General features: G+C 45.0%; 1 protein-coding gene across 4 annotated transcripts in view; it reads right to left on the reverse strand.

Moving 5' to 3' along the window:
- The window catches only part of WNK3 (WNK lysine deficient protein kinase 3), a 129,438-nt gene extending 111,178 nt beyond the window's left edge, over positions 1-18,260 (reverse strand). For 2 of the 4 annotated variants that reach the window (XM_088455690.1, XM_088455687.1), the window contains exons 1-2: positions 18,055-18,170; positions 12,043-12,633 (exon numbers count right to left, since the gene is read on the reverse strand). In XM_088455690.1, coding sequence (XP_088311816.1) covers positions 12,043-12,570 — 528 coding nt within the window. In that variant the 5' untranslated portion in view covers positions 12,571-12,633; positions 18,055-18,170. Of the gene's footprint in view, positions 1-12,042; positions 12,634-17,460; positions 17,765-18,054; positions 18,171-18,202 lie in introns of those variants that run through there. The other 2 variants (XM_088455689.1, XM_088455688.1) reach the window with 2 other exon arrangements.
- Positions 18,261-27,323: the final 9,063 nt, after the last annotated feature.

Consider the following 27,323-nt stretch of genomic DNA (forward strand, 5'->3'; position numbering starts at 1 on the left):
AAAGAAAGTTTCCAATGGCAAGTTTTCCATAACTCTAATTTTCTTCTTCAGGTTCTTCTTCAGCAGTTCCCTTAAGAGTGGAAATGCTCCTGAGCAGAAAGGAGGAGAACTCGTCACCCAAAGGAAGCACCCTGAGAGGCAAAAGTATCAAAGGCGTAGAATCTGAGAAAAGTGTGAACAGAAGACCACGTTGCTTGTGAAAACCATATAAACACAAGTAGTATCTGATTTTCTAAACATTTATACGCTCCACATAGATACGGAGAGCACGAACTACATCCAGGGAGGCTTCACCTACAGAAAGGTGTGAAGACTGAAAAGCTGGAACCACAATCTCTTCCTTCACATGAAAACCGGACACTACCTTAGGAAGTTAACCCTCCCTTGTGCGGAGAACAGCTCCATCATGGTGAAAAATCAAAAAATGGGGAGTGACAAGAGCGCCGCCAAATCAGAGACTCTGCGTGCAGAAGAGATAGCGAAGAGAAAAAGTGTCTTCGTTGTCAACCATTTCAAATCTACAGAGTCCAGAGGTTCAAATGGGGGAGCTTGTAGCCCCTTGAGAACCAAAGACAAATCCCACGGTGCTACCGGTCGGACAAAAGGAGGCTGAACTCAGAGAACCCCTTGAAAAAATTTCTAACATCTGGTAAAAGAAGCAATCTTTCCTGGGACCAGACTGACAGTGCAGAAACCTGAACTCTCAAAGTGGCCAGTTGGAGACCAAGGTCCAATCCAGCCTGGAGAAAAGCCAGTACCCGGGAAACCCTAAACACATTAGGGTCATATTTTCTGTGGGAACACCACTGACCAAAAGAATGCCAGACTCTGTAATAGATCCGGGCAGAAGAAGGATTTCGTGTCCTAAGCATCGTTGGAATCACAGAGCTGGAGAAACCCTAGGCTCTAAGATGGAAGACTCAAGAGAGAGACAGGCGAGGTAAGTCCGGATGCAGGCAGGGACCCTGTGCCAACAGACCCGGCCATAGAGGAAGAGGATACGGACTGTCTATGGATAGATTATGTATGTCGGTGAACCAATGATGTCTGGGCCAAGCAGGAGCCACTAGCATTACTGTTCTGCCTTGCTGCTTGAATTTCCTGAGAACTCTTGGAAGGAGGGAAATTGAAGGAAAGAGATACGCCAGCTTGAAGTCCCATCTTACTGCTAGTGTGTCCACGAAGGCTGCTGAGGGATCTTTGGTCCTGGACCCGTACCTGGGGACCTTCTAGTTGTGATGTGATGCCATGAGGTCTATGTATGGTAGGCCCCGTTTGTCCACCAGTAGTTGAAAAACCCACTCTCCGACGTGTATGTCCTAACGACTCAGGAAGTCTGCTTCCCAGTTGAGAACTCCCAGAATGAATATTGCCAAGATTGTCAGATTACGTTCGGCCGGGGGAGAGCCTACCTCCCCTGATCTGCGTCAACCGGCTGGGAACGCTGGTCTCATTGCAGCAGAAGAGCCTGCTCCCAATCCCCGGCGTCAGACGATAAGTCCCCGGTGGTCTAGTGAGGACGCGGACGCTCCGGATCATCACTGCAGCGGCTTCCGGTGCGTCTCCTTCGCTGTAAGCACAGATTGCCACGTGCGATTCCCCATAAGTGAAGAATCGCCTTACCTTACATCTCCGTGCGTCCGGTTGCAGTCCGGGCCCCAGCATCGCGGCTAGCAAGCTCTACCATGACCCACCGAAATCACCAGAGATGTTACTGGTGTTTCAGCCCGGAGGAGGTAGACTGAGTCGCAGTGCAGACACTCAGAAACATAGAAAATAAAAGCTTGGGACTGCCTGAGCAGTCCCCTATTACAAAGGTGCGTCTAAATCCTGCCGCACCAAACGAAACAACTGAATGCCTGTGGCCAGGTGCGGGTATATGTGGAGGACCAAGGGCATCCCGGGAGCTGAAAGCTTTAACTGTTTGGTGCCTGGATCACTCCAACTACATCACCACCATGGTATCCATGTGAATCCCTATGGAACCTGAAGAAGAAATGTAGTTTTTTGCATACAGGGTTAGACTGGCTGGTTTTGCATGTAGCCCAAAAAGGCTGGACAGTTATATTTTTAAACTGCAATTAAGATTTGAGTTTTGACATAACTATTTCAAGTTTAAATCTCTGCACATTTTAAATCAGCCCCACCTGCAGTGCAACATGGTTTTGCCAAGATGCACAGTAAAGGTCCCCATACATCTACAATGTATGGGGTTGAGGTATCTGTGAAATCCAAAATGTTGGATTTCCGCGATTTGCCGATCCCGACCAAAATACGATGGGGGGGTGATCAGCAAACCAGGGATTAACATGAAGAACTGATTCCTCGACGGATCGGGTAAGGTGATCATCGATGACTGCCGACCGGAAAACTGGCTGTTCCGGTCCGATAGGGTAATCGGCTGGCAGTATGGGGCCCCTTTGCTGGCTCTTTTTTTGCTACTCCCAACCTCACAATCAGGCCATTTTTTTCTCTACAGTTTCTTTTGGAATATGCTTGGGAACGCACTACCTGCCAGCAGAGTAACACCAGAAAGACTGTGAATCATTATATATTCCTCCTATCCATTCACACAGGAAATAGGCCTTTACTTGTCTCTCATTGTAATGGTACTGAGTGTATTATCAAGGGATGCTTGCCATCCTTAGTGATAATAAGCTGGGAATAACCCGAGTCTATAAAAGGCCACCACTGCAAGGAAAGCTACACACGGGGCATGCCAAGACTTCAGAAGTTGGATAGTCTCTCAGAAAGGAGGCAAAATATAGCAGGCGAGGGAACAAAACTATTCCAGAACTACCAGAGTACGCACAGGTAAATGCCTTTGTGGTTTTTAATTTGGAGCACTGCCACAAAAGACAGACTAAGTGCTGTGCTGAGGTTTGTTTGCATTACACTGACTTGCTTAGGTTGATTAAATACATTAAGAAGTTATTCAATGACAAAAAAAAAAAAACAGTGTCAAGGCAGAAAAATAGATCCAGCCTTGACGTTAGAATGGATGGCAGAAATAATACCAGCTGTGGCTATTTGTGACAGGCAGCATGCTGCTTTATTTATAGTGCCCATCCCACTAATATGGATTTGTATAATACAGTTGCTTCATGTATGGTTTCCTTCAAGGTTAATGCAGCCACATGTCTTTCTTCTTTAATCTTTGCACTTAATAGGTGCACAGATTCTGAGGTATGTAGGTCACAGTGCTTGGATACAATATATGTGTGCTTACATGTCTTGTCAAAATAATACAATCACAAAAAAAGTCAGCAGCCATAGCATTAAAACCACCTGCCTCATACTGTGTAGGCCCCACTCGTGCCACCTAAACAGCTCTGACCCGTCCAGTCATGGACTCAAATATTTGGCTGTAACAGAAGGCAGTTTGTTCGCCAAACGGCTGGAGAGCCGTACAATAATGATTCTCTGCAGCAACAGTACGCATGGTGGAGGTTCCTTGCAAGTGTGGGGCTGCATTTCAGCAAATGGAGTTGGAGATTTTGTCAGGATTAATGGTGTCCTCAATGCTGAAAAATACAGGCAGGTAATCAAGTAATATCAGGGAGGCGTCCGATTGGCTCCAAATTTATTCTGCAGCAGGACAACAACCCAAAACATACAGCCGATGTCATTAAGAGCTATCTTCAGCGTAAAGAAGAACAAGGAGTCCTGGAAGTGATGAGAGCCCTGATCTCATCATCATCATCAAGTCTTTCTGGGAATTCATGAAGAGACAGAAGGATATGAGCAAGCCTACATCCACAGAAAATCTGTGGTTAGTTCTCAAAGATGTTTGGAACTACCTCCCTGCCGAGTTTCTTCAAAAACTGTGTACAAGTGTACCTAGAAGAGTTGATGCTGTTTTGAAGGCACAGGGTGGTCACACCAAATATTGATGTGATTTAGATTTCTCTTCTGTTCATTCACTTTGTATTTTGATAATTGATAAAAAATAAACTATTAAACACTTCTATTTTTAAAAGCGTTCTTACCTTGCAGCATTTTTTCCACACCTGCCTAAATCTTTTGCACAGCACCATGTGTGTAAAATAAAATATATATAAATATATATATATATATATATATATATATATATATATATATATATCTCCATACATACACACACAATATATAATTGACACTTGCGATAATTAATATCAAGAAAACTAGTTTACATCATCACTCAGAACCTGGAACATGTCAAAATATGAAAATTAAAATTAGCACCCTAGAACAGTGTTATTAAATCTCCTTTTGCTGAGGAGCCTACAATATGCTTACTTATGCTAGGCATACACAGCCAGATAAAATGTCTGTCAGACCGACAGACATTTTATCTGGCCGGCTGCCAGCCGCAGATGTCGCCGGCATACACTGTGAGATTTCTCTCACAGTGTATTCGGCAGACATCTGCGCTCCGCCCTCGGGGGAGGAGACATGTCCCTGTTCCTTTCCTGTGTTCCTTCCGTAGGAAGGAACACAGGAAATGTCTGTCTGTCTGTCGCGGCTGGGCATACACTGCCCGATGCGGCCGACAGTTTACCGGGTAAATATTGCATCGGACGGGCATGCTGGACAATCCTGCATGCCCGACCGAGCAATATTTAACCCTCGGTCACCTCCCCACACGCTACAATTATCGGGGCGATCCGCCGATATCAGGCGGATCGCCCCGATAATTGTAGCGTGTATGGCCAGCATTACATTTTGGTGCATTCTAACCAGTGGATTATTACAAAGAATTATACATAATATTCAACAAGGTTAGACGATAATCAAGTCTGACAAGTTAATCATTGCTCTACAGTACACTGCTAATTACAGGAAATTTTGGATGCACATTGTTGATCTAAAGACCCCATTATTCTGTGTATACAATTTGTTGGTAGGGGGAACTAAACATTTGTTGCTATTGTAGTGAAATGAAATGGACACCAGTTCGCTTTTTAAAGCCGCTTAAAAGGGGTTAATGGCACTCTTCTGACTGACTGGTTCTCTGCGCACACACTTTGAGGCATTTGTTTAATCATCTCAGGATTCATTGAAAACTTTCCTGCCGCGCATGGTTAGTTCTTGTTATATAACCTCAGTACACTGCCATGTATTGTACTGTGGACCTCTGCTGTCAACTAGAAGCTTTGCTAGTGTTGAGCTGGCACATATCTCTGCCAACATCCTGTACAAACATTTTTTTAAATAAATAGAAGGGTTACTTTGGCTTCAGCTGCTTATAGTCAACCCATGATGTAACCAGAAAGACAGCAGAGTCGTTGATTTTGAAGTATAAATGCGTGACCGTGATGCATTAGACAATACTAACAAGTTAGCTAGAGGTCACTGGTCGGCACAAGGATCAGACGCCTATTGTATATCTGAGGCGTACAGATAGTCAAGCCATTTTGGTACCACCTTAGAAGGAATTTTACATTAGCTCTGACTTTCTTCATTAAAAAGAAGTTGCATATCAATCTAATGAAGGCAAATCAGTGTCCATAAGGCACCCAACAAATATCTTTCTTTACTCATGTATTATCCCTCAATTCCCCAAAGAAACAGTACAAGTATAAAACATGCTCTTTTTAGTCAACCCCTTCTACAACCGAAGTATCAGAAATGTTGTATTTCAGGGTAAACAGGTCATATTGGGAAGAAACCTGCAAAATGAAAGAGCCTCAGCACCCACCATCTACTATACTCCCCAATTCACTGTCACTTCATTGTGCTCAATAATGGAGAACAAAGTTTCTGCTCTCATCTCACCTAAAAACCAGCCCATTTCACCATACAAATATGTCCACATACATCTTACCTCTGTGCACAAGTCGTGTTACATGCAGTGCCTCTCTGTAGCACCGGGCGTCTGTTCGTGCAACTATTTACCTTCAAATGCATCTTATTCACAAAGCTATGTGAACGCACAAGCTGCTTCTGCTGAACAAAATATGCGGCATGCCTGTATTCTGTGTGCGCCTGCGGCTGTATCTGAATGCAAAACACTACGTTACAGTGACAGCGGCTCCCCAGTTGGGCTCATCCCCTTTTGGGAGGTCTGAGCGCCTTCGGCGCGCGCAGATGCAACTCCGCCGGCAGCTTTAGCGCATTGCCCACAGTCTAGCGGGAACACCAATCTTATTATATTTTCCCCAAAGGGATTACCAAGCTGCTAGAAAGAAGAGGATAGCACCAATTGTTTGAGAAATAAAATGGTGAAAGAGGATTTGGGGGAGGTATTTTTGATAAAGGACATTTTACACTGTGTGGTGTAAACGCTTTGTAGTATTTATTTTTATTATAGTGAGTGTCCCAGTGGGCCCTATGTTAGGGCATGCTGGTTCTTGTAATACTAAATACTGCATGGGCATGCTGGTGTACTAAAAGTGCCAGCAGGTGCCGCAACCATGGGTATGCTTAGTGTTCACTCTAGCTCTGGCGGCAGACAGGGCACCGGAGCTAGAGAGGGCACTTCCGTGCGCGCGCCGAAGGCGTGTGTGCTCGAAAAGGGGGTGTGGTCATTGAAAAGGGGCGTGTCTATAAGACCTCCCCTTTTCGTCACTCTAGCGGGCGTGCCCGGCACTTACGGACACGCCGGGCAGCCCCCAAGCGCTGCAGACAGGGAGAATAGATGCCGGGCACATGCACCTACTAGTCTAGGCTGTGAGTGCTAGTGCAGACAATTGAGCAAGTTATCCCCTAATGCCAGAACGCACCCACCTTATACTAAACTCCCCTAATCCACTGTCACTTAATGCTCCCCAACAACAAAGTAGTAAAGTTTATGCACTCATCTCACCCTACCATCTGACCCTTCGACTATATTCCAATCCGTCGTCTTTGCTCCCTGCACCTAAAGCATGTTCACTGGCACATTTCCCATCCATCTTAAAACATGCACTCATCTCGCCAATCCTATAGAAACACTAATCTCCAAATAACGTATTTCTCTCTACCCCTCCAAACTACTTGAGTGACTTGCGTAAAACAGATTCTCTTACTGGTTTCTAGACTTGCAACTTCTTTCTCCAACACTCTAGATAGAACTAACAAAAATGAGCAACTATCTACTTAGAGTGGAGTCTAAAGGTGGCCACAGACTGGTCGATTTTAGGCACGATTTGCACGAAAACGATACATCCGAACGATAAATCGTTTAAAAACATGATAGGTCGTTAGTCACATTGCACAGTTTAGCAAGATGCAGTCTGTCCAGGAGTGCCGATGTGCTGCCCGGGGAGTTCAAGGGAAATCGATGACAACATCGCATCTTTTGCGAGTCGTCCAGTGTGTGGGCACCTTAAAGGCCACATCGCCATAATCATCACCCTCTTACTCCACTGGCCTTCATTAGTTTTTTTGTGGTTTATGTCATTCCTAATCACACTGCTTTGTCCATGTTTCTCCCTCTGGCACATCCTCCCGTCTAGTCCCTGTTGTGGTCCCCAAAAGGCTGTGTTCTCGACCCGCTGCTTTTCTTACAGTACACCTTTTCTCTTGGTGAACTAATTTGCTCACCACTGTCACATATACATTGCGGACATCAAAATCTCTCTCCTCCTGACCGCTCTCTCTAATTGTGTGTGAGCCACTGTCTCTTTGCTACGTACCAGTGCTACTAAAAGCTCTGTTAAAAACAGAGCGGATCATTATCTTCCCTCCTCCCAGAGTCCCGATCTCCCCTCGAAACTCCATCACCATCAACTACAGTATATCAAAATGTCCTCAGTTTTCCAAACCCACTGACTTGCAGGGGTGGGGTGGGGATTCAATTGTAGTTTTGGGTGCTCTAAGTAATGGGTGCCAGGTGGAGCAATTCAATTGTTTCTCCAATCAGGCTCGACTCTTGCGGGCACCCATTACTTGTCTGCCCAATCCATTGGGATTAGCTGTGTAAATCAAACTTTGGCAATTTCTGACCACGACTTCAGGAGGGTGAAAGCAGAAATATGGGCGTCTGTGGTATTCATACCCATCGACAAAAACAATTGAATAGCACGACGAGAGCTGCAGCCACACTAAAACAATTAAATCGCCCAATTGGTGTCACACTTTACTCCACCTTCTGTTTTGCTCCTAACGTCCAGTCTTTTATAAAGTTCTTCCACCTTCGAAATATTGTGAAAGTACAATCTAATTTTTCCTAAGGAATAACAAAAACTATTCTCTCATCTCCTGCCTTGACTGTTGCAACCTCCTCATATCTGGCAATACACAGACATATATATTTCTGCTTAAATCTGACTGATCTTTCCTTCTTGCAACTGAACCACTTCAAATCCCTTATTGATTCCTCATATCCTCCAGAATCCAATTGAAGTTACTTATTCTTATTAACAAAACTTTCAATACCACCAAACTTTCATACATTTTAAAATGCATTTCAAAATTATTTCTTTTAGGTCCTTTAAAACCTGCCTCTGATGACCAACTCACACCTTCTATGATGCCACCCACTTATGGGCTTCACTATCCCACCCGAAAAGACAATGGGGGAAATTCAATTAAGAGCGAGCCGAATAGTGACTAGCCTCCCGCTAGTCCCAGAGCCATTCAATTCGCAGTTTAATCCTACTACAAATCACTTAAGTCGGAGAATGCCGGGTATTTAGTCGCGAGAACCGGCATTCTCCATCTAATTGCCGGCCGTGAGGCTGTAACAAATGTTGATATGTGGTATGCATCTCAAAAACGTGCACCCTGCTTTTATCATTCGGTTTTCCCATTCCCAAATTAAGTCCAGAGCAATGCAGGGAAAACACAGAGATTTTCATAACACATGTGTTTTAGCTTTAAAACTACCGAACAGTACATAGAGGTGTAAAGAAAACCTTGGGGGTAAATTTACTAAAGTGAGAGTTTTTAGAAGTGAGTTTTAAAAGAGATGTTGCCCATAGCAACCCATCAGATTCTACTTAACATATAACTAGCACCTTCTATAAGATAATAGCTAGAATCTGATTGGTTGCTATTGGCAACTTCTCTTAGACCTCAGGCCCTGATTCAGAGCCGGACGCTCTGACAGAGCGCTCGCTCTGAATCAGGGCCGTCCCTCCTCCTTTTTGGAGCGGCCTCCTGGCCGCTCGCATAGCTGTGGGTGACCACCCACAGCTATAGCGAGTGGCCAAAATGATGGTCGCGATGGTCAAGACCATCGGGCTTGCAACGAGACCCTGCGGTAGGGTCTCGCTGCCGCAAGCCCTGGAGTGCTTTTGGCTCTATCAGAGCCAAAAGCACTCCCACTGACATCACTAGTGATGTCAGTGGGGTCGGCCCCAGACGGTAGGTGTTCCCATGGGAACGCCTCCGTCTGGGCAGCCACGCCCCCGGCACGCCCACCAAAGGGGACGTGCTGTCACTCAACATCGACAGCACGCCCCCTTTGGTAGGAGACCCATAACGACGACTTGGCCGTCGTTATTCGGGTCTCGCGCATGCGCACGACGGAGCCACGGAGCAACATCGACCCGCTTGCGAGCGGGTCTGAATCAGGCCCTTACTTCTAAAAACTCTTTAGTAAATTTACCCCTTGGAGGCAATTCAATATTTCACGTAATTATTAAATAAGTACACAAGAGAAGCAAAGATATTTATCCATATGTCTCTGAATAGCAAACTGGCCGACGGAAAAAAAAAGCCACTACAAGGTCAGCACTTGCAAATTCCTGTTTCACAATCCACAGAACATTATTAAGTACTGCAGCTGCCCACCGACTTGTAAGCCTTTGTGTGCATTAGTATGCGTTTCCTTCACAAACAGGACGCAATTTATGTCACAATAGGATTTACAATAAAAGGTCCACATCCGTTTCTGCTACTCCTGCACGAACCTTATACTTACTATGGTGCTTCCAATTAAAGCAACAGCCATCCAACTGCCTTCATTTACTTGTCTTATGCCGGGTATCCACTAGCACACTGAAACGACTGCACGATTACAATGTCCTAATCGTGCAGACGTTTCAGTCTGTGCTGTGCCTACACTGAACGAGCAGTTGTTCAGTGTAGGCACCCTCAGTCATCCCCGAACATGGCCAATCTGTTATCGGCAGATTGACGAGCATGTTCGGGCGATGATAGATGTCAAAAACGACCAGCGGGCACGCGCATCGCTGGTAGTTTTTGACATTAAATTGCCCGATTTGTGCCTGATTAACCAGCCATTGAACTATAACTATGTCTTTATCGTTCAAACGCTCTTTTAATCAGGTAGTGGATAACCGCCTTAACAGTTCCATCATTCCATGCTGCTACTAAGTAATGGGTGTGCTTACAATCAACCAATAGAACAGTGACCCCAATATTAGAACAAAGAATGCTATTTGGGTAAACGTTAAGTTTGTTATGATATTTGATACTATAAAACTACAGATAAAGTTGCAGTCGCACTAAAAAGCCCCTCTTGGCGCGCCAGGTCCCGTGACACTCTGCTAGTGCTGGGCGTCTTTCTTGCAGAAAATGTGTCTAAGTCACAATGTGCAGCATCTAGGACACATCGGCAGACTGTGCAGATTCATTTTATATGTGACACTTGTATATCTGTGTGCGACCGAGTCTTTGTATATGAAGTGCTCCAAAGCAGAGGCCGCAGCTTTTTTCATTCCAAGTTCCGTTGTGCTTCCTATACACAATCAGATGCACACAGATATACAAGTGTTGCGTATCAAATTAACCAGCACAGTCTGCTGTTAAGTCCTAGCCGCATCGCATTGCGATTTAGACGCATTCACATTTAAAAAGATGCCCGACGCTAGATGTATGAGGATACATCTGTAACTCCATATTCTGCAACTACACTTAGCCCGAGAGCTAACTTCCCGTGTAACACTTGATAGAAGATTTTGTTTGCACTCTTTACCTTTGTAAGTGTTGCTAACAGTACATAATGCAATGAAATGCTTATGCAAACAAAAACTTCTATTTAACTTTTTTTTGTGTTTGTCTATTTAAAAGCATTTCCTATTGTTATTCATGTGCATGAATTAGCTCCTTATTGTATACTCATCTGTAAATCTAAATATGTTCTTTTGTACAAGGCTGGTAATCTACAGAAGTGCATGGAAGTCAATTCTAAACTTCACATTAAACTTCTATATTGGCTTCCAAAATGTTATCTACTATCTAGTAAGGGAAGACGGTGGTAGAGTTCTCCAGTATAGTAAATGTCTAATTTTATAAATAATGTATAGCAAACAGAATTGGATGAAAACAGAGACTTTAGACTTAACCGTCTCAAGTAAAGATCATTAAAATAAACTGAGAATCTAATCTGTTTTTTACATTGCTTCTAACACAGGAAACTTGAGTAGACACCCAGGACGATTTTACATGTATCTAGTAACATTATGCTTTGCTTTCAGACATCAAGATCCAATGAGCATCATAAGGCTGAGAGCAATGGGAGCAATACAGTCAACATACTGTAGGAAGAGGCCTAAGCAAGGAATATACCTTGTTTATTCTAGTACAGACCATAGGTCATGACACCCCATTACAACAGTTCCATGATACAGAGCAAACAAAGATAACTTACCAAGAGCACGTGGCAGGGAGACTTGATAACAATAGTTTTGTTGTGCCTGCGGGGTATAGATACATACTTATTTTTTCTTTACTTTGCCACTTTGGGCTCGTTTCAATTGAACGCTAAATTAAATAGCGCCTAGAAGGAGCTCTCGGAGCTATCCAACTAAACTGCCGCGATGCGGTTTCTGCCGTGCTAAGTACAGAAACAGCATCGCATCTGTACTTTTGTCGGTTTTCTGCTTGCACCCCTGGAGGAAGAAATCCTTAACAGCGCGGAATTGAATAGGTGTGGGAGCTCCCTCCAGGCTCTATTTAATTCACATTCAAGTGAATCATGCCATTGACTGCACGATTAGAATTTCTGAGAAAACCTCCATGTTTCTCAGAAACACCTCTGAAACAAATGAAAAGAACAGTCACTAACTAAAGCACTCCAGGAAGTTTAAAAGCAAACAGGATTCAGCACCCAGCACAGATTAACAGCTGTACAGAGCTCATTTGTAAGACGTTTACCAAAACTGGACTAACCTGAAGCTCACACCAGGCAACTTCAACCCAAGTCTCAGTGTCCAGTCCTTTGAAGACCGTCTTAAAAGCCCCACGGCCCAACTCTATGTCAAACTTCAAAAATCGTCCGCTGGGAGAGGTGGCCACAGCTTTCATTTCTGCCTCCTCTTCCATTTCTTTCTCAGTTTTTTCCCTAGGGGAATCTTTAGTGGCCTCCGATACCACTTTGGGCTCATTCTTGCCCTCTTGGCCTACATCTACGGCATTTGGTACTTGAATGCCCAGTTGCTGCTGGCCCACACAGTCCGCGACCTTCTCTTCTTTGAGGGGTTGATCCAGTATTCTATCATCTTCCGTAATGTCTACACTCTTACGAAAGAAGCGCTTTCTTTCACTGGTCCCAGAAGCAGAAAGGGTCTTCTCTCTCTCCTCCATGCTTGCTTGTTGGGTCAGTGAAGTGTCCTGAGGGACTGGGTTCTTTTCTACAGAAAACCCAGCTGGTTTGTCAGAGTCATCTGTGCTTGCTGGCTCTCCAGAGTCAGTAGCCATTTTGCTCAGCTTTGTGATTCAACTTTCGCAATGTACAATAGATAAGCCTTCCAGAGTCAAAGTCTGCAGAGAGAAAAAAATATATATATAATCCATATGTAAATACCACAGCTAGAAATACTAGAAATTAAAATATAAACAGTGAACAAAGATGCCAGTCTTCTATGTATTTTAGTACATCCTTATGCCAATAAACTGATCAGGTGATTACATTGCACAATGTAAACACAAGACAGGCCCAGAGTTTAAGCTTCAGGGTCCTCTAGCTGCATTCCAGATTAACAGTCTAGCAATGGCTTGGGATCTCTACCATAACAATGTCCTGTATTGTCCCTAAATTACTCCTATGCAATGACCGCATGATTAAGATTAGGAAAAAATATAAAAAATAAAATAAAAGCAGCACAGCTATACAAATTGCCTGCACTTTACACCTGCATTCAAGAAGTAATATTTTTAATTTGATAGACAGAAAAGTATTCAGCCAAAAAGTTAATTCAGAGAAACAAATACAAACTACACCAAGCAGTACTAATAAGAAATTGAATTATGTAATACATACAAGATAGTCTTGTACAAGTGAACACAGCCTGTTCTGGTCTTCCCAGTAATAAAGCATATGGTAATTTAACTGGTATGTCCATAGCTAAAATGTTAAAGTAACCAGATCACTGCAGACAAAACTTTGTTGATGAAGTTACAGCCTACCAAGGCATCCCCCCCTCCCTCCAAAGTCCTTATTCTGCAATAGTCAAACATCCTGAATCAATTCCACAGTAATGCTGTTAACCCTTGTGGTGTTTGAAGAATGCTTTCTACTGCGGGCTCCATTCCAGAGAATTCATTTGGCCACTAACCATCAGTCTTCTTGCACTGCACCTTTTGCTGGGATAATCCCACATGACATCGCTTTTTACAAGCCAAGGAAAACCTGTGATTTAGTTCTGCACCAAGTCAGAAACTACCAGAATTTCTTTTGTAACAAATGTTCATTACAAGCACGTTTTATAAGTTAACAGAACTCTAAGAAAGTACCTGACCACCCAATAACATGCTCAATGCGTTCATTTTAGTTTCAAGTTGTAACAATATCAACAATGTTTTATGTTTATCGCATGTAACCAGATCCAGCTATAATAAATACAACTTTGGTGATATTGTCACAACTTGAAACGAAAACATATAGCAGTGAAGGGGCCAGCCTGCACAAATTATATGCTCATTTTAATTATAGTATCCACACCTGTGTAGACAGTACAATGATTTCAGAGAATTGCTGTTATTGGTCATTGTTGTTTTACCAGAAAATGTCAATATAACATACTTCTGGGGAAAAGGAATAAAAATGCAAATACCCCTTTTCCACCAAAAATCCGGGCCCGACCAATAGAATATGCTTCCAAAACGCGTCAGCCCCTTTCACACCACTGTGCCGACCCGGGTTATTCCTAGGTCAGCACCGTTCACACTGCACCCATGTGCAGTTGAAATCTTATGCCAATGCTTGGAGATGACAGCATCTCCAAGCGCCAGGAAATCTGGATCTCCCCATGCTGTAAACGGGAGACGGGTTGTCTGACCCGGGTTACCCGTTTACACTGCCCCTTAACCAGAGTCCTTCCCTTGTCCAAACCTGGTCACTATCTGGGTTGGATTCCCAAGTTCCCTGGACCCAGCTTATTTTTTTGGGACCCTTTTCCACTAAGCTGCGATCAGGGTAGACCCGGCAATAACCCGGGTTATTTCGGCAGTAGAGAAGGGGTATAAAGCTTAGTTAGGCTTTAATGGTTTACGCATATAGGTGAATATATTGTACATTCTTCCCTGCATCTTTAACTAGATACAATGGTTTGATTTTCTAACTTCCTTCCCAGCAATGTATTAATTTAAATCAACAAATATTTTTTTGTAGCGTTTTAAACAGAGAAACAACCTGCACCAAATAGCTGGGAACTTTTCTTCCAGCCCATCCCATAGTAACCTACAAACTGCCAGATAGGGGGCAGGCTTAGAGCGGAAGGCCGGGTTTATCATGACAGGTGTTGATCTGATGACTGACAGTCATGAAAATATTTGTGCGGTGCATGTTCTCCTATTTTACGTACTATATAACTTATGTTATAAAAATATAAGAAGTCCCACATTTTTTATACTTTGTTTTTTGGGGGCATGGCTGTGTTTGCAAACTTGCTGTCTCTCTACAATGGACTAAAGACCTAGTCGTATCTCTTGCTCTATTAAATCAAAGGATCTAGCCCAAAGGGCTATATAGACATCACAACACTCAATTAAAATAAACTACTTACTTTCACAGCAGCAAATAGTAGCACGCCGTTGAAGCAGTAAAACTATACAGACAACTGCAACTCTAGAACTTATTATAAGCTTAATGTAAAATTGTACCTAGAGAAATAACATCTAAACTACCTTTTAACCTATATTTAACTATAATGTCCAATGAAAAAAGTGTCCCTTTAACACTACAGTACTACTACTATATTGCTTTTTTATGCAAGCTTGCTGAACCAAGAGTGGGCAATTTCCCAAAGACACATATGATCACGTTCCAAAACCAACAGTGATCGGAATGATACGACAATAAAAGCAAGATACCACCACGATCTTTTCACTGCAAGTCCAAATTGCTTTCAATGGTTAACTCAGTGGCTTCCGCAACAACTTACATGGTGTTAATTTACTAAAAAAAAAAAAAAAAGTCAGTAAGTAATTTCTACTGTAACAGAGCTAAACATACAGTACACGGAACCAGATACCAAGAAACAAACATCTCACCCAACTACTAGGGATCCGAGAAAAAAAATTATAAATGCAAAAGAAAATACCATTACTTGGCTTCAAGAGAACACAGGAATATTGCTGATAAAAGTGGTAAAACCCAGGTATACTGTACATCTCACAGAGAACAAGCCTATTCCCTTCAGATCCTTCTCCCAGGTAAACCAAGCCGGCTGAGTCTTTGCAGACGGAGTGTGGACGGCAGAGCCTTTCCTTTGCAGAGCACAAGCAGTTAGCCTGGAGGAAGCGATCAGTTTTAGATACTAGTTGAACCAGTTTTCTCTCTCATTCTGGATGAGCTCATCGGATGCCCTTGGGCCCCAAAGAGAAAAATGTAGTTCAGCTACAGGTTATGACCTATGCAAATAGGAATTGGATAAAACAATTCTGAGCTCACAAAATGATTAGCATTTGTAAGCCACACAATATAGATTACAAAAAAAAAAAAAACATTTCGCCACACAATACAAATCCGAAACCACAGTTACACAATGTAATAGGATAACTTTTCATTCAGTAGGTTTTCGGTAATTGTACTGCTCATTTTTCAGTGATGACAATTACATCGGCCAATAGATTTTAGCATATTAAATATCTATTACTTTAATTAACGGGTCCATGAGTACAAGACTATATCAGCTTATTTAAAGCAACAAGCTGATATTAATTCACAACGAAGTAAAAAAAAACACTAGAACGAAAACAAACATGCGAAATCCAAACACAAATGTCGCTTAACTTTGCAGAAGAATAAAATCTAGATGTGTCAACCATATAATTCAAACTCATAAGCGTCGCTCCCTGCCCCCAGAAAACGATCTCATATGGAAAGTACAGTCAGGAAGACATGTAGGTGGGAAAAGCAGAACAGCTGGCATGGCACATGCGGACAGTAATCATTAGTGTCTCCTGTGTCAAGTACACAAAGCAGCAAGAACAGGAGAAAAGTGCACTGAAGACTAGGCGAGCGAAAATAACAATGTTTGAAGCAAGGATATGCATCTCAGTCTTTGTTATAGCGTATAGCAGCAGCGCTGGTAAGCTGGCACACAAGCAAACGGGTTTTTTTACATTTCGTTAAATGAATTACAATAGGCAGACAGCGGAAACCAGTTATCATGTAAACTCCAAATGACATTTAATCACACGGTATACTCAGGAACCTCAATCAATGCAAATGACATAACTTATTCATTACAAGGCAAAGATACAGCACAGAAAGGTGGAGTTAAGCATATAAAATACAGGCAAGCAAGAAACAAAGCTGCGCTAACTTTGACCACATAAATAACTCTGCATCGAAAACCCGAAATCCAACAAAAAGAAAAATTCTAAATTACGACTGACAAAAGCGTCCACCAGTAGACAATTACACCAATTCTGTATATTATATGCATATTTTCCCCAAAGAAATTCCTGCAATGTAGGCTTAGCACATGAGCACGTCTTGCATGCTACTCATTCTACAAATATAGATATCATGTGGAAAAGAGGCGCCTGCTTAGGAGAAGCAAACTCACAATCCTATAGTAATATAGGTTTGCGCTCACAAATTACTGCTATGGTTGCTCTCTGGCTAATAACTTTCATTTATTCCCCTGCACTGCAAAAGTGGGCTCAATATGAATTTTCAGGCGCAAGCTCACTATGGTAAAACCAATAAGTTTGTCTGCGTGGGATCTGCAGATCCCTACCCAAATGCCCCCACCTGTACCCTTCCCTTTTTTTCTCTGTGCCCCCTGATTATTTTACTTTACTTGTTCCTTGGTTGAAAAACAATAAAATTATTAATATAATTTAAAAAAAAAAAAAAAACACAATAAGAACCCTCCATGAACATAACTATAAATTGTCAGAAGCCATCAGATATACCTGCAATTAAATGGACTCATCAAACCCAAACAACGCAGCGGAGTATCCACAAATCCAGCATAAAAGCAATATACTACTGAAGTGACTAATGATTAAAATACACACAAGTGCAGCATGACATACATGACTGAGGAGTAGAGCAACACATGCCAGCTGGGGTGGTGGGTGATATACAGACTAGATGCACATGACATGAGGGCTATATGCACATAGCTGCTGTACCTGCAGAGGTCAGCCCAGATGTGAGCACATCACTCGGCCGGTGCCCACGGGCAAGTCCATACAACTGTAATGGAACCCCCTCCCCTGCTAATAGTCTCACCGGCGGATAACGGACCCCGGCCGCCCCCCCCTCCTCCCCGGTGGCTCTGTGCTGTCAGAGAGTGAGGGGTCCGGGCGTAACGAGGCCTCGTGTTACACAGTGCGGGTGGGGAGGGAGGGGGGCGCCGGTTACACGCTGCACCGAGCGGGATGCGCGGGCCCGTGGAGGAGAGAGGGCCCCCCCCCCCTCAAGTGTGCGCGCACCCCTCACACACGCGCGTGCACCCGACTCCCGTCCGGGCGGGGGGGCGGGGAGATAGAATAATATAATGTATAAATTATTATCAGTAAAGACAAATGACCGACACAGATACACGGCAGAGCCCCTGGAATGAATGGAGGAGACCCTGCTGCTGCTGCAGACAAAGGACCGTAACACAGACGCGACGAGCGGGCAGGATGCTGTGGATGCGCTACATACACCGGTGTGGATGTGTGTAACGGAACCAGTACGAACTAATAACACACACAGCGAGAGTCCGCTCTACACCGTACCATGCGGGTGATGGAAGTGTCCGCCTGCCCCGGTAACCCCCCCGCCATTGAATGGACAATGAACACAAAACAAAAAAAAAATGGTCAGGTCCGTGTCTCTCTCTCTCTCGCTCTCTCAGTCGCCGCCGCCGCCGCCGCGTGCACACACCTGCGCTCTCTCGCGCGCCCGCGCGGTCTCTCTCGTCTTTCACAGACCCGGAGCCAACTGCAGCAGCAGAGGTAGCGCGAGAGGCCCCGGCGCGCGCCCGCACGGTAAAGGGGGGCACGTCACGCGCGAGCGGTGCCGGGAGATGTAGTGCAGTAGTTGCGGCGGTGATCTGAGTGTGTAGCTGCAGCAGCAGAGACACTAGTGAGGACGAGTAAAGTATGTGAATACAGCTCTTGTCGCTCTCTCCTGGCGGTGATACTATTATTTATTTATTATAGACGGGGCATATAATTTATAATGTAGGCTGGGTGCACATTAGACCACCCGGCAAACTTGCAGATGGTCAGAGCAATTTAACTTCGCTCCGGACTATGCAAGATTGCCCGTACACATTACCCGATGTAATGAACGACAGAACTATACCTCATTCTGGGCGGGATGTGCTAAAGGAAAAATGCGGTAAAAAAAAAACCGTTTTCGGGGTTTTACCACATTTTCCATATGTGTCAAAAGCTGGCCGCCATGTTACCCTCTACCGCATCGCGCTGCTATGAGGGATTTGATCGTATCCCTCCCAGGATACCCCGCGGCCACCGCGTCACTCTGCGCATGCGCAGATGGACTCCCGGGTCATAAACCCGTAAGGCCACGGCGCAGAGCGGTTTGCAAAGGACAGCTCTTATCGGAAGAGCTGTCGTTTGTGGTACTGATCGCATATGTTAGTGCATATGCGATCAGTTGGAATTCGGTGACTGGCGGTAAGTAGCGCCAATGTTAGTACATCCCGTCCTCTGGCCGGTACAAACTAGACGATGTCTAGTGTGTACCGACTTTGTTAGCAACTGCATACAGCGGGGTGCCGGCTTCAGAAAGTGCGTACACATTCGGCAGCATGGCCCCCGCTGATGATATCGCTCGGGCCGTCGGACTGCGATGTTGCTGACAACGCACAGGAGCACGCATCGTCAGTGACATTGAGGGTTCATACTAGACGATGTGCCCAATAACTCGTCCAATCCGGCTGGATCGGACGAGATATCGTCTAGTGTGTTTTTGGCATAAGCTGGGTACACACTGGAGCGATAACGGCCCAATTTGGCCACATCGGAATGGCAAATCGGTCAGATCGTTAAATGCATATGCCCAGTTTGCGCACTCTGCGGTCGCATGGGCTGTGCTGCACATCCAATCACATGATATTGCTTGCAGCGCCCTACATATTAATGAAGGACGGAATGAGTGATTGTTTCATTGATCATTATATCGGGTTGTGTGTACCAGCAATCGTGATGTCCAGGGTGAAGGCAAATTGCCCTGAACATCGTACCGATTGCCAGTCACTCCAGTGTGTACCCAGCTTTACACTGCACAGCCCCGCATGCGATATCGTGTGATTGGTCGTCCAGGATGGCCAAGCAAACAATGTTGCTGTCAACCCACGGATACACCCAATTGTGGGTACACATTAGACAATGTGCCCGATTATATAGTTCAATCAAGGTCCATTCTGCTAATAAATGTAAATTTGTTAAAACCAAATACACTAGACTGAAAAAAAAGGGTGAAAATATCTGGTGGAAGTGAATAAAATAATAATAGGAAAAAAACACAACTAGAGATTAGAGACAGTATAAAAACATGCCACTTTTATCTGTATAATAGGATAATTCATTTGAATATTCACTTTATATACTTGGTCCTGCTATTCCGTATATAACTCTCTCCAGGGACGGACTGGGGTTGCCAAGTGCGCCCGCAAAAGGGGTGTTGCCTCGCCTCATGGGGGCGTGCCACGAGTCACAGGGGCCTGGTCATATCATATGGCATTGAATATTAACTATTGATAATGCAGTTACTGGAGAGATGAGGGTCACAATTACCCATCCAGCTGATTGCATAAATGTTAAAACCCATCAAAATCTAGATATGTGACCACCATAAAACACAGATCAGCCAGATGAATTAGACGTGTGTGATTACATCTGATGTTAGATGGCTCAGATATTAATGTGACATGATACAAGTGTTTAATTGAATTGTCTCAATACAATAATAAGTATCTCATCCCAAAACTGCATGATCTGCATAAACCACCAGTGTGGTATCTGGGGTACAAACAACTTGGCATCCTCAAAGATTATATGGGGATATAGAATAGTCAGGTAAAGTCTGAGCTCTTATACTGTAAAGGTGCGTACACACTGGGCGATTAAAGTGGACGACTGAACGATATCGTTATCATTCAGTCATTCACTTTATCGTTCATTTTTTCACCTAAACGATAACGACCAACGATGCACGTTCCCGCAGGTCGTTCGTCTTTATCGTTCATCTGGCAAACATGCAGCCCAACCTGATGATATTGTCAGGTTGCTGCATGTTGGGGAATGGGGGAGAGAGCCCGCACTGAACGATATCCTTAATGATATCCTTTAGCGGGTGTGCTCAATGTCATGAACGACATTGAGCACACCCTGCCAGGGACACACTAGACGATATCGCTCAGGGAGCATATCGTCTAGTGGGTATGCTCCTTAAGTTGCTGACTGCTACTTTCCCCATTTGCTTGGGAATTGGACGGATGATGAGCGGATAGGCACAATGGCTCAGAGAAAATTAGTGAGAGGAAGGGGCTGCATCTGCTGTCAGGTACGCTTGCTGGGTATAGTAAAAATGCGGACACGGGACCTGATTCAGGCCTGCTCGCTCTGATCGATTTTCACCCATCGGCGCATGCGTATAATTCGCAGTGCGCGTGCGGAAGCCATTCGTTGCGATTTGATTTTGGTAGCTCGTAAGCCACTATCAGGTCGCTGCTTTGAGTGACAGATAGCGCCGTTTGTGGGTGGTAACAGGGAAAGGTGCTTGAGAACGGGGAGTGGATGTGCGAACGCAGGCGTGTCTGGCCGCCAAAACGCAGTTTAAAGGGCGTGAATAGTTAGTAAAGTAGCGTCATCGGTCACGTCACCTGCATGTATTTCAGCCTGCACTGATCGCAGTGCTTGCAGCGGGGAAAGGTAACCCCAAGGGCTGCGAGCAGCTCCAATGGCTCACGATGGTCCCGATTAATCATACATTTCCCGGAGATGACATGTGTTGCGAGTGGCATGGGGGCGTCTTCAGACACTTGCAAGCGCACTTTGCCGTAGCTTGCTAACACACAATGGGCGTCCTTACGCGACGCAGTGCGAGCGCTTAATTTACATATCCCGCCCCTTTTTTCCAGCGAGCGATCGCATCTTGCGAGCGGGTCTGAATCAGGTCCACAGTCAGGACCAACACTGCAGCGTGTCTGAGGAGAGTACAGCAGAGAGAAGAAATAACTTACAGATCCTGGAACCAGGATAACAGGTAAGTGTGGCAGGTGGAGAGCCCCAGAGCGCTACCAGGATCCCCGGGTCCAAACGTGCTTTTCGCCAACCTGCGCTTGTTCACTTCTATTTTTGAGCAAATCTTGAAATTATTACCTTTTAATTGCGGATTTATCCAATAGTGTATTGTGATCTAGTGCTGGGACCAACTTTCTTTTCTTGTGTCCACCTCTCCAAGCGTAAGGGGCCCTAAGTACAATAAACGTGCGGGAGGCAATTTAGGTCTGATTCAGAGGTGCACGCTAACCAGGCAATGACGATATGCACGCACATGGCTAATGTTGCAAGTACTGAGCATGCGCCTAAGTCGCACAACGCATGCGTCCTGACGCAGAACAAAATTGGATGCAAGAGCTGTGGATTTTAATGGGTTTTCCTGGGAGGTAACAGTTGTGGCATATCGCTACGTCTAAGGGGGGTATTCAATTAGGTGCGAAAAATTCCCGGACTTTTCACATGCTATAGTTTCCGCCGTCTTGGCTGGTTTTGCATGTGGAAAAGTATCGCGCTTGTCCCCGCTTATCCCCGTATTCGATTCCAAAACAGCGAAAACGGGACCCGGCGAATTCGAAACCAGCGAAAAGTGCTGTCAGATTTGGGAAAATCAGCCTCACCCCCCAAAAGATGCACTGACATTGGGGATCACTATAGATACCCCCGAATAGCCCTACTGAAGGTATTTGGGGTAATTAAATGCTCTCAATAGCTGCTAATTAGCGTCTTTGCAGAAGTGATGAAGAATAGCATTTAGCAGTTTTTCCTGCAGGAAATAACTAGTCCCAGCAAATTTGGGGTACATGAAAATGGGCGCTAGCATATTTTGAAGTTGCTAAAGTGAAGTTTTAAAAATCCACCTGCCGCAAACACCTGTAATCTTAAAAACACCTGGGGCATACTTGGGCACCCCCCGGAGTGTATTTCGCTAGTTTTTAAGTTTGTCCCCCAACTTTGTACTTTTTCGGGGTGTTCTTAAGGTTTTTTAAAACTTTTTTTGACACAGTTTACCTTTGGGGTACTTTCCCAAGGGTGCTGGGTGGTTCCCGCAAGTTTGCCCCCCCAAAACCCCAATTCTGCACTTTTTCGACAGGTTTCATAGGCAAATCTTTTTTCGCCTATTCCAATACATTGACTTTCCGCACCGGCGGAAAGTCTTCGGAATTGAATACAGGGATATGTTTTCGCCTGGCGAAATGACGTCACCGGCGATACTTTTCCGCTGAAAATGACTTTTCGCACCTAATTGAATGCCTCCCTAAAGCTGGGTACACACTGGAGCAATGCTGGGGCGATTTACCATTTTGTAATAACAAATCGCCTACATTGCTCAGCGTGTACTGGCGATTGACCGCTCCCGCAGAGTTTGTGCATTTGTCTTCCTCTTTTTGTCATTCCTTGTGATCACTGCTTTTATGGGTCTTTAAAATATGTGCCCTTATAAGCCCTTCTAACTGACTTACCCTTTGCAATGACAGCTGCTACTAAAGAATGCTTCTGTTTGCTTAAACATGTCAAAGCATTGTGATCTCTACTATGCAAAAAACACTTACAGCATGCTCTGAGGAACTGACATGTTACAACCACCTGAAGCTGGGGTAAAGTTATCCGACCAAGAGAAGGTCAGGGCCTGCTCAGGACGAAGCAATGGACAATACGGATGGCACAGAACACAGACTGGTTAAAAAAAATAAGACACATGAGATATCTTTTTACATTAGTTAAAACTAGTTTATTTTCTTTGGCCAAACAAGAAGCGATTGTACCAACCAAACACTAGTCCAACATTGCAAATGTCAGAAGGAACCTGAACTTCCTGTTGTATGAGGGGAAAAAATAGTGCAAACATGCATTATGCAATAGGTAAAACAAGCATTACAGATCCAGTACTGATAAAGACCTGGCACTGAAGTACAATTAAAACAAATAAAATTGTCTGCTGTTACTGTAAGATACAGACCTCACTAAAAGAACAGACTAATCATTGTCCGTTTTAAGAACTTCAGAAGCCCCAGGCAACTGCTTACAGCCCTGAATACTTCAGGTTGTCCAAAGCAAATTCCAGAAAATACAACAACTGCTTCCCGAGTCTGATGATTTTCCAACCATTCTTTCGTAGCTATTGGTACAGGAGCCCGCTCTCTTGCTGATGTGCGTGTTTGGGCATACTCAGTATTTGTGTTACCACTATCCATGCACACCTTTTCACAGTCATATGGTCAAGCACCCTGTCTTTATCACTTTAAAAAAGACTTCAGAGGATTTTCTAGCATGAACAGTTCATTACAGGTTCTGCTATAAACTTATATGGAAATGAGGGGCTGATTCAGACCCGGACGCTATTTGCGGACGGTCGTTCCAAAAAAGGGGCCGGCTATTTAAATTGAGCGCTCGCTCTTTGCGGTTTGTCAACGCCTCTATGTCTGAGCGAGCGAACGAAAAATGCGCTCGCTATTTTGTAAAGACGCCCCTTTGCCGTTCGCACCACACGTCATCTCCGGTATTTATTAGATTAATCGGGTACATCGAAAGGCATCTGAACTGCTCGCAGTGCTTGTGGTAGGTTTTTCTTACCGCTATCACTGCGAGCAGTTCAGGCTAAAAGACAACCAAGTGACGTGGTCGATGACGCTCCTTTACTAATTATGCACTCCCATTAAACGCCCTTTTGACCGTTAGGCACGCCTGCGTTCAGATCTCCACTCCCCGTTTTCAAGCACCTGCCCCTGTTACCGCCCACAAACGTTACATTCTGTCAATCAAATTAGCAGCCCCTCGCTGTTTTGCGAGCGCACGATTTCCGACCACAATGACTGTTTGGCGCATGCGCATTACGACCCATACGCATGCGCAGTTGTGCGAACATCGGTCAGAGCGAATGAGCGGCCGATTACGAGCGGCTCTGAATCAGGCCCTGAGATCTGAACTGTGAAACCACTAAGGGCATTTATCAATTATTATTTGCTGGATATCCTCTGAAAACATTACTGATCGCAACTGCGATTACTCACGCAACTGGCCAATTGTTTCATTATGGCCATGCGTATGCATCGCAGTGCGCGAACCGGCCACTGCGATCGCATTGACTACGCAGACCCATCGCAGAGTGATTGACAGGAAGTATCGTTTGTGGGTGGTGACGGGGGGCATAATTGCCTACCTTTTTCTTTTCTTCCCGGGAGAAGCCCGGGTAAGAGAAGCAGGAGGGTGGCGATGGAGGTCGGGGCCAGATGATTTGCGCCATTCAGCCCCGCCCCCTCACGGCAAAGTACCGCGATAGGCTAAAATTTAAATGGGGACTGGGGCCAAATGACGCAAATCATGAAGAATTACGTCATTAAGCCCTGCCCCATGCACGGAGACCCGCGATTACCACGGAAATTCTCCCCATTCTGCCCACTTCACTAGGAAGTGGGAAGAATGCAGGAGAAGTGCCTACCCTTCCGGGGGTGCGGGGGGGTTACCCAAAAAATCGTGAGCCTCCCGCAAATTCCAGGAGGGTAGGCATGTATGTGGGGGGGGGGTGGTCAGAGAAATGCAGGGGCGTGCATAAATTATCCACTGCGCTGCCCTATGCAGCCTGAGGCCTGATAGCGTGCAATGAAGTTAGCAATTCCTGAGTAAGGTCAGAGCTTGTGCAAGTGTCCGTGAGGCTGCGATGGTACTCTATTGTACCGATGGTTTCACAGTCTTGCTAAACATCACCGACGTGTGCAAAGTAAAGTTGGCGTCCATGTGTAGTGCTGCGACGGCATAGCGATCGCAATGGATTAGTATACTATCGCAGATGAACTGCGTGCATAATCGCTGTTGCATTCGCAGTTGCGATCCTTGCTGAATCAGGCCCAAAGACTCTTAGGTAAAATCAATATTCTATGTATAGGCAAAAAATGTCATATTTACTTAATTTTTGACCTATGCATAGAATATTCATTTAACCAATATAAATTACATTTTCAATATGTAGGGACACAAAGCACCACATAAATTGTATACTGTATTTGAGATTAAATGCAGTTGCAATAACCTGAGCGCTAGCCAACTAGAAGAAGTCTGAAACAGGCCCTAAAACACAATCACCAGGCTATAATTGGTGAGTGCAGTGTTTGGGAATAATCAAACCCAGTGCTTAAAGTGGTCCTAGAGACATGGTGGAACGCCCCCCCTTCCCGCCCCTCCTGCTCCCCAGTCCTCGGTGCCTTTTCAATAAAAGGGCACCACGCGCAGCAAAAAGGGGCGTCATCTCAAAGGAAAGGGACGTGGTTATTCACAGGGCCGTAACTAAGGTAGTGTGACCAGTGCCTTGGCACAGGGCACCGCAGGGCAGGGGGCACTGTTTGGGCCTGTCAGTTTTCCTGTTTATTGTCATTCTCACTTGTAGCTTCCTCTTCTTTTCTCCCCAGCATCTCCTGGCCTCCCCTATCTCTTACCCTGGCCCTTACCCATGAGGCCATGGCCCTTTTTCAGGTGCACTATCTTATGTCCCTATTTAAAAAATGGGGGGGGGGGGCGCCAATGCTCTTTCTGGCACAGGGCACCAAAAAGTCTAGTTACGGCTCTGGTCATTCAATAGTATCCCCAATTCAAATTACTCCACACAGTAGCACACTCATGTTCACATTACACCGCACATAGGGCCTGATTCATCAAGGAACGCACAGGAGAGAACGCACGCACTTGGTCAATGTTTTTGCTCTGCGCATGTATGCATCACAGTGCACGGGCACGAACTTGCCAGTGCGAACGGATTATGGTACGAGGACTACACGCAGACCCTTCCAAAACTGAGTGACAGGTAGTGCCGTTTGTGGGTGATGACGGGGGTTGATCAGGCGAACGTAGGCGTTATAACGCCGTTATAGGGGGGTACATAATTAAGGCAGTGTGGCGGCATAGGCAGCTATACCGTAAGCTGTACACAGGAAGCAGCCAAATTCCTGCGGCAGGTCAGGTCAACCACTATTATGCTAATGGATCCGATGGTTACCGATGTTTACGCTATCTTGCGTGCTGATCAGGCTGTGAGTAAAGGTAGATGGGCGGCATAGTATGGGGCTGGGCGTCTATCTTGTGCTGCAGTCTCCATGCGTATGCATTCCAGTGGTTCCCAAACTTTTTGAATCACGGCGCCCTAGCGCACCACATTGTTTTCACGGCACCACTAAGCCAAAAGTTTATTGTTGAGAAATTCAGAAAAAAATGTAGTGAAGTAGTAAAGTGAAGTGAAGTAAATTGGGCTGACCTGTCATCCTTAGGCTCAGTTATGTGGTTGTGGACAGGTTTGCGCTTCTGCTTGTCCACATATTTACATTACATTGACCATAAATAATGTGACTTGGCACTGGACCACCAACCTGAGGCACCCCTGCAAGTGTCCCGAGGCACCCCAGGGTGCTGCGGTGCACAGTTTGCGAACCCCTGGATTAGCCTATTCTTGCAGCAGACGGGCGGGTGCGTGCATCTGCGCGTTCCTTGCTGAATCAGGCCCATAGTGCCCCTGATTCACATTACACCACATAGTAGTGTCCCTTATTCATGTTATGACACACAGTAGTGCCCCTTTTACACAATGCCCACATTAGTGCCCCTTATAAAATGGCCATGGCAGTAGTGCCTCTTACACGCAATGCCCACAGCAATAATGCCCCTTATGCAATGCCCACTGTAGTGGTGCCCCTTATGCAAAGCCCACAATTGTGGTGCCCCCAGGAGTAGTGCCCCTTAGCCAGTGCCCTCTATGCAATGCCCCAATTAGT

This window comes from Taudactylus pleione, unplaced genomic scaffold (assembly GCF_031769625.1).
Source record: "Taudactylus pleione unplaced genomic scaffold, aTauple2 ptg000665l, whole genome shotgun sequence".
NCBI lineage: Eukaryota > Metazoa > Chordata > Amphibia > Anura > Myobatrachidae > Taudactylus > Taudactylus pleione.